Below are 13,784 nucleotides of genomic sequence, written 5' to 3'. Positions count from 1 at the left end.
GAACATGATGACTATCATAGACATTAACAGTATAGCTAAAGATTGTCTCATGGAAGGTAAATGTTATTAAACTACATAATCTATTTGTCTTAGAGAACCATACTTACATGATAATTCTTCCTCCTGCCTCATGCTGTTATATAGAACATAGAATTGGGAGGAACAAAAAAAAAGAATCCTAAAATGTAGTGGCACATTAAAAAAGAGAGTTGCAGGGTATGGTGTTATACATCTTTGATCCCAGTACTAGGTGGAAGATGCAGATGGATCTCCTGAGTTCAAGACTGACCTTCAGTCTGGACTACTTTGTAAATATAGGCCATCCAGGACTACATCATCAGACCAGTTTGAGAGAGAGGGAATAGGGAGACAGATATTTAGTTGTTGGGTAACTAGAGCCTACATGGAGCTACCTGAAAATGGATTTCTGCCAGTGACACCCTGAGCCATTAAATCACTCATCCTTCTCTTCTCTTTTATTTCTGCCTTCTCTCACTTAAATTCATACTCAGTTTATAACCTAGCCTTGAAATAATAAAGTAAATTTTCCATAATTTTTTCAGTCTAATGTTTCTTGTCACTGGATAATCTTCATAGTCATCCCTTTAGAGTCCATATGGCCATTCTATGTAGCATTTGCATATATACAATTGTTCATTCATATGCCTGGCTTTTATGGATTCAACCAACACAAATCTGAAAGTTTTGGATTTTAAAAATTGCATCTATACTGAAAATACTTTTCTTTGATCAGTATTCTTTGAACATGTATACAATATAGCAACTGTTTCTATAGCATTTAGTCTGTTAAATGTGCATAGGTTATATTTAAATACTTTACTATTTTATGTAAGGGACCTGGGCATCCATGGAATTTGGTATCCACAAGGGATCATGGATTCAGTCCTCCTTGGATACTGAAAACAACTAAATTTCTTTTTTCAATTTTAGGGTTGTTGTCTATAATACAGATCCCCTGAATGGAATCAAAAAGAATTTGTAGTCTTTTGTTTGAGATTTGGTTTATTTTTATTCTTTCTAGTCTCCTTTTTCTTAGATTTTCTGATCATAGCTGACACTATCTGCATGACTTCCCTCAACAGTTACACCAGGCGATCTGACAGTCTTCTTTGCTGTGCAGCCTCCCCAAGGATCTGACATTTGCAGAATTGCAGTGAAGTAAATCCTGACTTCAGCCATATTGAAGACTGTGCTGAATAATGTGGTTGAAAGGCAAGGAAACTAATGTCCTTAGCCTTTACTCTCCAATCTGCCTAATAATCCTCGCAGTCTGATAGAATTTATTTTTAAAATATGAAAACCTGTTTATGGGCTTGAGCTAATCCCAATTAAAAGAAATAATGGATTTCTATATTGAAACAAATAGAAATTGTTAAAAGAATATCCTTGCAAAAAAAACTTCAGTTGCTTTCATATTTATAGTACTTCCAAATGGACAGCAGTCTCTCTTTTTTTTTTTTTTAACTAAGTTCCATGCTCTTAAAAAGCCCACACTTCTGGTTAAATTGCCGTTTCAAATTCTAGGAAGATCAATTTAGTTCACTGCATTAAGTGTGACTTCCACCAGCCCTTTTCATGAGACCCTTTGCTGAGTGCTATGTCTGAGTTAATGACTTCAGTTGAGAGAAGTTGTCTAATTTGCCAAGACCAAAAAGAGAATGGAACTGAAAATTCTCACTGCTAAAAGAAGTATAGCCAGCTATACTATTACAATTCTTTGACTTTCAGCATAGCCATAATACACTATTAATCCCACTAATAGGCATATATGCAGAGGAAAGTACTTGTCACCAAGCTTGGTGACCTCTGTTTGATACTTGGAGCCCATATGGTAGAAGGAGAAAAATGACTCCTGAAATTGTCCTCTGACCACTATATTTACGTGTGCACACACACACACACACACACGCACGCACGCACGCACGCACGCACGCACGCACGCACGCACCATAATTTTAAAATGGGGATCTCATAGAAATAGAATTGAGTAGTGTTTCCCTGAATGTTAGGAAGCAAGAGTGATGATCATTGGTCAAAGAATACATAATTATATGATCAGAAGACTGAAACTCAAGAGATCTGTTGTGCCACAAAATCACTACAGTAGAGAGTTGGGGAGATGGCTTGGTGGTTAAACGCACATCGTGCTCTTCCTGTGAACCTGAGTTCAATTTTCAGCATGCAACAGCCTGTAACCCCAGCTCCAGGGGAATCTGACACCTCTGACCTCAGGGCTTACATTCATGTACATATACCCCTATACATATGTATACAGAATTAAAATAAAATAAATCTTTTTAAAATCACTATAGTTACCAGTGATCATGTGCTTACTGTATTCTTCCAATGCTGGGAAAATAATGCTAATATTTGTTATCATATTCTTGAAAAAATAGTAAGGAAAGTAGATGATATGTGATCTCCCTATAGACATGTGTGGTTGAATAAAGTGTGCATATGCATCTGAAATCACTAGGATATCCAACAAGAAAAACAAAGAAAATGAGCTAGATGGGGTGATACATATAATCTTGACTACTTGAAAGGCTACGGAAGGAAGGGTTTGAAGCTAGCCAGGCAGTCAAAACAAAATAAACAAACAAAAAAGGTAGTTACACTTTCTTTAAATAATGGAATAATATGTAAATATTATCAATATTATTGTTAAAATATTTATTTGTGTATAATGATAGTTTTTATCATTTTTTTATTTGAGTAGAAACAAGATTGATTTACATGACAATTCCATTTCCCTTCTCCCTCCCTTCCTCCCCTACCAGTCCCCCAACTAAAACCCTACCTATCACATATCCTTTCTTCTAATCTACATCTGACTCAACCTTTCTGCTCCCTCATGACCTCTGCATCCTTCCTCTTCTTCCCTTCTCATTCTTGTAGCTCCCTCTCCCCCTCTTCCCGTGCTCTCAATATGCTCAGGGGATCGTGACTCTTTACCCTTCTCCAGGGGACAAAGTTTGTCTCTTTTAGAGTCCTCCTTGTTTACCAGTGTCTCTGGCAGTGTGGATTGTAGGCTGGTATTCCTTTACTCTATGTCTAAAATCCACATATGAGTGAGTGCATATCATGTTTGTCTTTTTGTGATTGGGTTACCTCGCTCAGAATGGTTTCTTTGAGTTCCATCCATTTTCCTGCAAATTTCAAGATTCCATTGTTTTTTTCCGCTGAGTAGTACTCCATTGTGTAGATGTACCACATTTTCTCTATCCATTCTTCGGTAGAGAGGCAACTAGGCTGCTTCCAGTTTCCAGCTGGAAATATTACAAATAGTGCTGCTACGAACATCGTTGAACAGATGTCCTTATTGTATGAATGTGCTTCTTTTAGGTATATGCCTAGGAGTGGAATTGCTGGATCTTGTGGTAGACTGATTCCCATTTTCTTGAGGAGTCGCTGTACTGATTTCCAAAGTGGCTGTACAAGTTGGCACTCCCACCAGCAGTAGAGAAGTGTTCCCCTTTCTCCACATCCTCTCCAGCATAAACTGTCGTTGGTGTTTTTTATTTTAGCCATTAGGAAATTACTAATTCACATTTGTAAAAGCTTAATTTTTTTTGTTTTAGTTTGGGTTTTTTTGTTTGTTTGTTTGTCTGTTTGTTTGTTTTGTTTTTCGAGACAGGGTTTCTCTGTGTAGCTTTGGAGCCTATCCTGGCACTCACTCTGGAGACCAGGCTGGCCGCAAACTCACAGAGATCTGCCTGCCTCTGCCTCCCGAGTGCTGGGATTAAAGACATGTGCCACCAAGGCCTGGCGGTTTTTGGATTTTCAAGACAGGGTTTCTCTGTATATCCCTGGCTGGCCTGGAACTCACTATGTACACCAGGCTAACTTCAAAACCAGAGATTCCCCTGCCTCTGCCTCCCAAATGTTGGTATTAAAAGTGTGTGCTACCACTGCCTGGCTAAAACTTAATGTTTTATCCATTTTGATTTCTATGGAATATAAAAATTAGTTTCTTGTTTTTGAAAGTGTGCTGGAGATGTAGCTGGGTTGTTAGAGCAATTGCCTAACATGCATAAACTTTTTCAATCCGGAGTACCACCTAAACCAAATGTGGTGGTACATACCTATAATCCTAGCACTCAGGAAATAGAGGGAAGAGAATCAGAAGTTCTAGTATGTCATTCTCAGCTACATAGTGAATTTGGGACCAACCTGGGCTATTTGAGTGCCTGTCTCAGAAATAATTAAAATAGCAATAATACTACTAAAGTTCCTATGATAGTTTCTTTCCCATACTCATGTCAAAGAATATTCATCTCATCCTCAGGATAGGCACTTTCCTCCTATTTTATCATCTAAGTGTAAATTATCACAAAAAGAAAGTAGTGGGGCTCTCAACTGAAGAATGGATAAAGAAAATGTGGTATATTTACACAATGGAGTGCTACTCAGCGGTAAGATACAGTGACATCCTAAAATTCACAGGCAAATGGACAGAACTAGAAAAAAAACATCTTAAGTGGGGTAACCCAAAACCAGAAAGACAAATATAGTATGTACTCACTCATAAGTGGATACCAGACATAAAACAAAAGATATCCAGCCTATAATCCATAACCCCAGAGAAGCTTGAGCCCTCTTCCAGAAACAGATGGAAGCAGATGCAGAAATCCACAACTAACCAATGGATCAAGCTCCTGGAGAACAATTGAAGTGAGGGAGGAACAAAAATATGAACAAAGGAATCAAGACCATGTTGGAGAAACCCACAGAATCAGCTTACACAGAATCAGCTTACCCAAGCTAGTGAGAGATCACTGACTCAGGTCTGTCAAATAGGGAATCTACATAAGACTGAACTAGACTCTCTTAATATAGGTGACACTAGTGTGACTGAGACATTATATGAGGCCACTGGCAGTGGGTCCAAGGTCTAACTCTAATGCACAAACTGATTTAGTGAAGCCCATTCTACATGGAGAGATACCTTGCCCAGCCTAGACACAGGAGTGTGGGGGTAGAGAGATACCTTGGTCCTGCCTCAACTAGATGATGGGACAAACTTAGTAGACTTCCTAGAGGAGGCCTTACCCTCTCCATGAAGCAGATGGAGAGTGGGGAGTGGGGAGCAGGAGGAACAGAGGGAGGGGGAACTGGGATTGGATTGTAAAAAATAAATAAAAATTTTAAAACAAAAGAAAGTAGTAGGGCTCAAGTGCTATGTCAGGTTATTTGTACATTGTCTGCATGAGAAGCATTAGTTAATAAGCAGTTACTCTGAGTGAAGAGAAATGGCATTGGGACCCAAAGGTGTCTGCCTCTGCAGCCCTCAGACCTCATGCCCTTACTCTGTGGGGTTTACTTTGTGTTCTTCTCATCTTTGTCATTTTAATTACTGTGTAGGGTTTTTTGTTGTTGTTAATTTTTTAAAATTTATTTTAGAAACCAACTTTTTTTTTTTGGGGCGGGGGAGTTCCAAGGCAGGGTTTCTCTGTGGCTTTGGAGGCTGTCCTGGAACTAGCTCTTGTAGACCAGACTGGTCTTGAACTCACAGAGATCTGCCTGCCTCTGCTGGGACTAAAGGTGTGCTCCACCACCACCAGGCAGAAACAATCCTATTTTACAAAGCAATCCCCCTGTTCCCTCATCCTCCCATCCTCCCATGCTCCCACCAACCTCCCAAACCACCCCCCACCCACTCCCCAAGGATAGTGAGGCCTTGATGGGGAGGATCATCAAAGTCTCACATCAACTGGGGGAGGGCCTAGGCCCTCTTCCTTGTATCTGAGCCAGCCAGAAGGCCTGGGCAGTCTATGAGGTCTCTAACAGTGGAGCCAGTGTATAGGTTATTTTTTTTTTTAAGTGTCATTGGATGTTTTGTTTCCAGTGCCATTAGTGGTTGTGTTAAATCTTTGTGTACTGTGTGACCAGCTGACATTAAAATTCCCAAGCTTCATTGATATTTCAGCCACTTTATTGAAGGTTGAATAACATACATTCAAATGCATGTTTAATGTACACATTCCAATATGTTTAACATAAATGTGTACCAGTGAAAGAATTACAGTTACAACAATAAACATATTTATTATTCTCCCAAACTTTCCTCATTCTCTTTTGTAATCTTAGTCATTTTCTGTTCCTCACCACTGATCTACTTTCTGGCACTTTAGGTTAGTTTGTATTTTCTGGAATTTATATAAAGGGAATCATATCTACTCTTCTGTGTGGAACTTTGAAAACTCAGGGTAATGATTTTGAGGATCAACTGCTATTACTGTGTGTTAAGAGTTTGTTTATTCTCATTGCTGAGCAGTATTGTGTTGTATAGCTGTAGATGTTTACTCTCTTTCTACCCATTATGGACATTTGGCTGTTCTGAGCTATTACTTCTTTATTATTATTACTTGTTATAATTTTATAAATCTTGAATTTGGGTAGGATAAGTACTACCAACATACCATTTTGACTAGGCTACGTAGTGGGTATATATTTAATGTTTTAAGAAAGTAATCCTGGTGACACAGGTCTGTAATTCAGCTACTTGCAGGCTGAGGAAGGAAGATCACAAGTTCAAGATCTGGACTACTGAGTGAGTTCAAGGCTAGGCTGAGCAACTTACTGAAACCCTGTCTCAAAATTAAAAGTTTAAAAGGTGCTGGAGAAAGGCTGACTTTCTGAAACAGGATCTCCATTTATAGCCCTGACTGGCCTAGAACTCGCTGTGTAAACCAGGCTGACCTTGACTGTTCTTCCTTCCTCTATTGGGTTTGCAGATACTGACACTGCCCAGCTAGAGACTATTCTCCTTTTAATAGACTTTGATAATTTGTTTTGGGTTTTGTTGTTAATATAAAAAAATTTTTTCTGTTCGATCCAAATTACTGAAGTTACTGGTAGAAAGTTGTTCATAATATTCTTGATTGTTCTTTGATAATCTGGAGTGTCTGTAGTTATGTCAGTTACAACTCTTATTCCTGTATGATTTTGTCTCCTGTGTCTTCATGATCATTGTGTTCTAATAGAGGTTCATCAAATAGATGGCCCTCCACAATGAGCAAACTTTGAGTTCTATTTATTGTTGTTTTTCCCCTGTTTTATTAATTTTTGCTTTGATTTTAATTATTTCCTTTCTCCTGTTTAGTTTGGATTTAATTTGTTCTTTTATGACTTTTTCAGGTAGAAGCTGGGGATATGTTGATTGTAGACATTTTCCCCTTTCTTGTAGAGGCATTTGGTAAAGATACCTGCTATATACTACTTTAGGTGCTTTGCATGGTTCTGCTAATGTATTATCTATCATTCAGTTCAAAATATTTTCTGTCTTTTCAGTGTCTGCACTGAGTGGTAACTTACTTAGAAGTATGTTGAGTTTCCAAATTTGGGGGAGGCTTTCCAGATACATTTCTGCCTTTGATTTCTAATTTAGTTACTGTAGATCAGTGACATACTTCAGTTCTTTGAAATTTAGTGAGACTTCTTTTGTGGCCTGGTATGTGATATATGAGTGGGCACTCTGCTACTCTTCGGTACTGTGTTCCACAAATGCAGTTACATCTAGTTGATAGCATTGCACGTGTCTTCTATATTCTTAATGATCCTCTGTGTGCCCCACCTAATGTGCTATGTTTTAGGGGAAACAGGAGTCATTCCCAAACCTGTGTGAGCTCTAGAGATAATTTTCTCTAATCCTTCTAGGTGGTTCTATTCTAGCTTCAGCTACTTTATTCATACACATAAACTAAGCACTACCCAGCTGAAGACTTGAGGCCTCTGCAAATTCCTTCTGCAAATGATCTCTTTCTGCTGTCCTTGTTACTTCGGTCTGAACTCTAGCTACCTTGGCCTTCGTGACCTCCTATCCCACTCCTCAGTTCAGAGGGCACACCGTCCTCTGCCTGGAAACTTTTTCTGACAGTAAGTTGAGCAAATTGTTTCCATTCCCCAGACACCACTGTCTTGTTGCTTGGTGGCCTGTGTCTTGAAAACTTTCATTTTGACCATATTTTTTATGTTATTGCATTTATTTACTGGGAGTGTGTCATGCCATGTTTATCAAGTAGAGGTCAAAGGACAACTTACAGGAGTCGTCGGATCACTCCTTCCATGATTGAATTAAGTTCAAGCACCTTTACCCATGGAGCCATCTTACAGACCCATGACCAATTTTTTAAATTGCTTCTGGCATGAAATTCAGATCTGGTCCCTAGTAGTCCATCTTGCTTTGAAACAGACATTTATCTACTTAGGCAGTATTTAAAATAGGGTTCTCTGCTCTGTAGTCACTTCCCTGTCTAAGTAGAGTTCAGAGGTTCTGCTAGCCAATTTTCTGCTAATAGCTGCTTCCCCCTGTATTGGGCATCAGCACATTCTTCATCTGATTCTCTGTGCCTCTTGAAACTAGCAAAAGATAATGACTTGCTAAATGCCTCTCATTTGCCAAGTGAGTGTTAAGGGTTTAAAATGCATTGCCTCCTCTAACCCTGTGAAAAAAATAGTTGTCTTTGTTATAGACTGAGGTCACTGAAGTTTAGAAACCCAGTGACTTTCCCAGAGTCACACAGCAAGTGTGTGATACAGTCAGTATTCATATCCAACTTGTCAGCTCACTGCTTCCCATCTGTAAGAGCACCACAAAGCTAAGGTGCCAAGTACCAGAAGTCAGTCACTATAAAAACTCCCACGGGGTCTTCTCACTGCCCTTGCAGGAAGAGTAAGCATTTTACAATTAAGGAAGGAAAAATGTAAGTATGGCTAAGAAGAATTGTTTTGATTGACCGAAGAAAGTAAGGTTGAGAATGTAGTCCTTAAGATAAGAGACAAAGGAAGATTGTGGTTTCAGAAATGCTGGGTCAAGAAAACAGGAGAACAATGAAGAGGATGGAAGAGGGAAAAGGAAGAAATCAGTCTTAGATGTTGTGCTTCAGAAAGCTGCTAGAGCCAAGCAAAGCATCTGACTGTGCTCCTGTTGTCACTAAAGCCTTCAAGTCCTTATTGTGAAAATCAGACATGAACTGAAAATAGAGGAGTGTTTTCAGTTTCATATAAAAGGAAGCCCATGCTAGTAAGGTAAAGTGCTGTGGACTGATTCCCAGTACCCAAAGCACAGTACATGCTAACATTCTGTATATAGTTTTGGAAACTTGTTCTCACCCCATTTTTATAAATGTCTGAGTATTTGTGTAATACAGGAAAATGTCTGTAACTTTTCCTAGAGTGTGAAAGCAAGTTCTGAACATATAAAATATATTTAAGGGGCTAGAGAGATGGCTCAGTGGTTAAGAATGTTTGTCCTGCTCTTGCGGAGGATCTAGTTCCCAGCACCACAACAGGTATAGCAACTATTTGTAACTCGAGCTTCAGGAGATCTGATGCCTCTGTCTTCTGTCTAGTACAGACACACACACACACACACACACACACACACACACACACACACACACACACACTACACTTAAAAATAAAATAAATATTTTTTAAAAGAAAGGAAAACTCTAATGGCCCTGGTAGCCCTTACCTGTAATTTGAGTGCTCATGAGGAAGAAGCAGAGAATTCCAAGTTTGAGACCAGCCTGAGATACATAAATTTCAGGCCAGTCTGGGATACATAGTGAGACTCTGTCTCAAATAAACAACCAAATGAAAACTGTAAAACTCTGTACCTCATAATAAAAATAACTCCTATAAGCTACTATCAGTCCCAACAAATACTGTGTAACTTTATCTCTGTGACTTTGGCTACTCTGCACACTACTTAGAAATGGAATGGTGTTTATCCTTTTGTGGATGGTTGTTTTACTTAGCATAATTTCTTCAAGTAAATTCATAGAGTATCATGTGTCAGCCAGCATTCCTTCCTTTTTAAGACTGAATAATATTCAATTACAAGTGTGTACTGTGATTCATTTACTTATTCTTCTGTCAGTGGAACTTCAACTATTGTAATTTTGCTCCTGTGAACATCAGTTTACAAACATCGGTTCAGATCTGTGCTTTCAGTTCTTTTAGGTGTATGCCCAGGGACATTTCTGAATTTTATTTGATTCTATGTTTATTAAGGAAACATTATACTGTTTTCTATAGCAACTGTGTCATTTACAGTCCACTACCAATATATGTTTTCAACTTTGTTACATCCTCAGCAACACATGCTCTTTTTTTTTTTTTTTTTTTTTGAGACAGGGTTTCTGTGGAGTGATCAGTCAGCAAGTCTATAGGGCCAAGGTTTCTTTATTCAGATATACCAGCCAAGCTCAGGCCAAAGCGTGCCAGGGCAGCAAGGCAGCCAGGCCAGAGCGAGGAGGAGGGAGCAGGGAGAAGGACAAGAAGGGAAGGTCCATGTGTCCAAGGTCCCTTAAGAAGCCTTCCCTTCCTACTTCACCTTAGACTTCCCCTCACCACGCCCTCATGGGCGTGTTCCGGCACACCTGTCCAGGCTACTAGGAGGCAGGCTACAGTGTCTTCCTACAGGTTTCTCTGTGTGGCTTTAGAGTCTGTCCTGGAACTCACTCTGTAGACCAGATTGGCCTCAAACTCACAGAGATCCGGCTGCCTCTACTTCCCAAGTGCTAGAATTAAAGGCATGTACCACCACTGTCTGGCTCTTTTCTCTTTTCTTGATGATAAAGACCCAAATGAATGAGAAGTAGCATCTCATTGTGGTGTTGTTTTGTTTTATTTTAGTTTTTGTTTGTTTTGGTTTTTTTTGAGACAGGCTTTCTCTGTATAGCTTTGGAGCCTATCCTGTCACTCGCTCTGTAGACCAGGGTGGCCTTGAACTCACAGCTTCTGCCTCTGTCTCTGCCTCCCAAGTGCTGGGATTATTCAAGGCATGTGCCACCAACACCCAGCTGTGGTGGGTTTTAGTTGGTTATTTTTTTATTGTCTTATGTTTGTTTGGGGGGTTGTTTTGTTTGGTTGGTTGTTACAGGGGTTCATGTAGCCCAAACTGGCCTACACTCACTGTATAGCAAAGGATAATCTCCTGCCTTTGTCTCCCAAGTGCTGAGATTATAGGCATGTGCTACCAAGTGTCACCCTGTAGCCTAGACTGGCATCACATTCAAAGCAGTCCTGACTCAGCCTCCTGAATACCAATATTACAGACATGATCCAGCATGTGTGGCTTTGTTGGGGGAGTGAATGAATTTGTTTGTTTGGTTTGAGTCAGGGTCTCTTGTAGCTCATGCTGGCCTCAAACTTGCTATGTGACCTTGAGTTTATGATCCTCTTGCTTCTGTCTCCTGAGTGTTGAAATTGCAAGCATGCATCACCATACACCTGTATTACAGAGTGCAGAGGATAGAACCCATGTCTAAATGCATACTAGACAATTACTCTTATAAACTGAGCTGCATCTCCAACCCCTTCATTGTGATTCTGATAGTGTCTTTCAGAAAAGAGTACTTTATCGTGTTTAATTCTGCTATTGGTCATGGCTTAAACCCTGTGTTGGGCACTATATTTTCTAAAAAATAATGTGAATTTGCATTTCTGCCTGTCATAGTTATAAGACTGTTTCTTCTGTTCATTGGTAACATGTAGAAGTCTTTGTTTCCTCATGTTAGCATTTAAGATGTTAAGAGGGCTTTGTTAGCTAGCATTTAACAGAAAAAAATTGAAGGGATACTGATAAATTACTTTTTAAAATACTTGAAAAAGTTTGTGACAGGGTTTCATTTAGTCCAGAACCCATACCTAGCTAAAGCCTGCCTTTAATCCTAGCCTCCACTTCCCAAATGCTAGAACTATACCTGTGTACCACTGAGATATTTTACTTTATTTATTGTTGTTTGTACATGCATGTGTATATATGTGTGTGTGCATACAAATGTACCATGGTGTGCATGTGGAGGTCAGAGGACAATACTTGGGAGTTGGTTCTTTACTTCCACCGTGGGATCTGCTGATAGAACTCAGGTCGTCAAGGTTTGCATGGCAAGTACTTTTGCAAAACCAGAAGTTTCTCAGCCTGACAGTTTACTTTTATGTGTGTGTGTAACTGCAAGTGGCCTTAAACTATGTGGATTTTAAACATTCTGTGGACTTCATAGTATGTAAAAATGCAACTGAGGACAGTCATTTCTGTGTGTAGTTGAATTGATGAGTTAATATTTTGAAACAATCAAATTTCAAGTGTTTCTTTTCCTGTTTTCTACCATTTTCATGAAATAAATGAAGTAGCCAATGGCTTCTAATTTTTCCTAGCTTAATACAGATGCTGAAAGAGAAGAAGAAGAGTTTGAAGACAACATGGATGTTTTCGATGACAGCAGCTCCAGCCCTTCTGGCACTTTAAGGAATTACCCACTTACCTGCAAAGTTGTTTATTCCTATAAGGTTTGTATCTCTGCCATATATTGGTGATAGTAAATTATGACAACTCTGAGAATTCATGATCCTCTGCTTACATTGTGCTGGGTGGCATATAGTTGCCATCTGTTGATAGCAACAGGACATGGTAGTGAAATGTTGGGACTCTGCCATTGACTTTTCTGCGTAAAACACTGTCTCTAGCTGGATGGTGGTGGCACCTGCCTTTAATCCCAGTACTCAGAGACAGGGGCAGGTGGATCTCTTAAGTTCAAGGCCAGCCTGGTCTACAGAGTGAGTTCCAGGACTGTCAGAGCTATGCAAAGAAACCCTGTCTCAAAAAACCACTGTCTCTGCTGCTCTGGGCTACCCAACCATACACTGGGTTTCTGCAAGACCCAGTGCTTTGTCTTAGGGGTTTCTTGGTTTGTTTGTATGTTTTTTTTGTTGTTGTTGTTGTTTATTTTCCTGTATCATAGGAACAGTATCTACTTTGAAGACTAAGTAACACTTCCATAGCAAAGCACTGAGCATGTACCTGGCATCTCATAAACTCTCAGTGGCTAGAGAGTTCATGCCCCAGGTTGGCATAGACCTTCCATTAGGATGCCCCCCAAGATTGAGACCAAAAGAAAAATGTCTTATAAAGTGATTGTAGGAAAAAATCCAGCCCAGTAGCCAGTGGCTGAAGTTCAGACTCCAGGAGCACTCAATTCCTTCCCCCTGAACATCTTTGGTACTGCTCACTCCTTCTGCCTAGAACTCTGTTTCCTCAAGTCTCAGCTGCCTACTTCTCTCCCTTGGAGCCCTGCTCAAAAAGCACCTTCCTTGCAGGAGAGATGGCTCAGCAGTTAGAAGTTGCCCCTACAGAGGACACAAGTTCAGTTCCCAGCATTTACATAGAGCAGTTCACAACCACCTGTAAGTCCAACTCAAGGCTTCTGGTCTCCAAGGGCAGCTACACTTATACAGATAATTAAAATAAAATAAATTTTTTAATCAAAGCTAACCTGAGCTACACAGAGAGTTCCAGGCCAATCTGAGTCAAAAAAAAAAAGAACAAAAAATAAAGGTAAAGAAAGAAATAGGGGAAATAAGGAAAGAAATAGCACAGTAGATTCATTGCCATCACCATATCCTATTATCAAGTGCTGTTTACTCTGCATAACTGTATGTGCCATACTTCTGTATGTCTGGCAACACAGGCTTGTTCATGCAGTAACTGCCACAAGAATGAGTAACGTGTTGCACTATAGTATCATGATGGCTACAACATGGGTGACAAAGTTTTCATCTCCATTATAATTTTATTTTTGAGATGGGGTCTCAGTCTATAGTCTATGTAGAAAATACCTTCACACTTGGGGCAATTCCCCTGCCTCCACCTCCCAAGTGCTAGGACTACAGACAAATACTACCATGCCTGACTTTTATTGTAATCTTACAGGACCATTACATATGTTGGGTTGTCCATTGTTGATCATAACCTC

At 39.7% G+C, this 13,784-nt stretch overlaps 1 protein-coding gene across 3 annotated transcripts in view; it reads left to right on the top strand.

Moving 5' to 3' along the window:
• Fchsd2 (FCH and double SH3 domains 2) overlaps positions 1-13,784 on the top strand; it is a 210,325-nt gene that overhangs the window by 186,115 nt on the left and 10,426 nt on the right. For all 3 annotated transcript variants that reach the window (XM_035442345.1, XM_027407812.2, XM_035442346.1), the window contains exon 14: positions 12,190-12,321. In XM_035442345.1, coding sequence (XP_035298236.1) covers positions 12,190-12,321 — 132 coding nt within the window. The remainder of the gene's footprint in view (positions 1-12,189; positions 12,322-13,784) is intronic.

The sequence above is a fragment of the Cricetulus griseus genome, chromosome 3 (genome assembly GCF_003668045.3).
Source record: "Cricetulus griseus strain 17A/GY chromosome 3, alternate assembly CriGri-PICRH-1.0, whole genome shotgun sequence".
NCBI classification, from domain to species: Eukaryota; Metazoa; Chordata; class Mammalia; order Rodentia; family Cricetidae; genus Cricetulus; species Cricetulus griseus.
The sequence above is the reverse complement of the archived record's forward strand: the minus strand, read 5'-3'. Positions and strand labels throughout refer to the sequence as shown.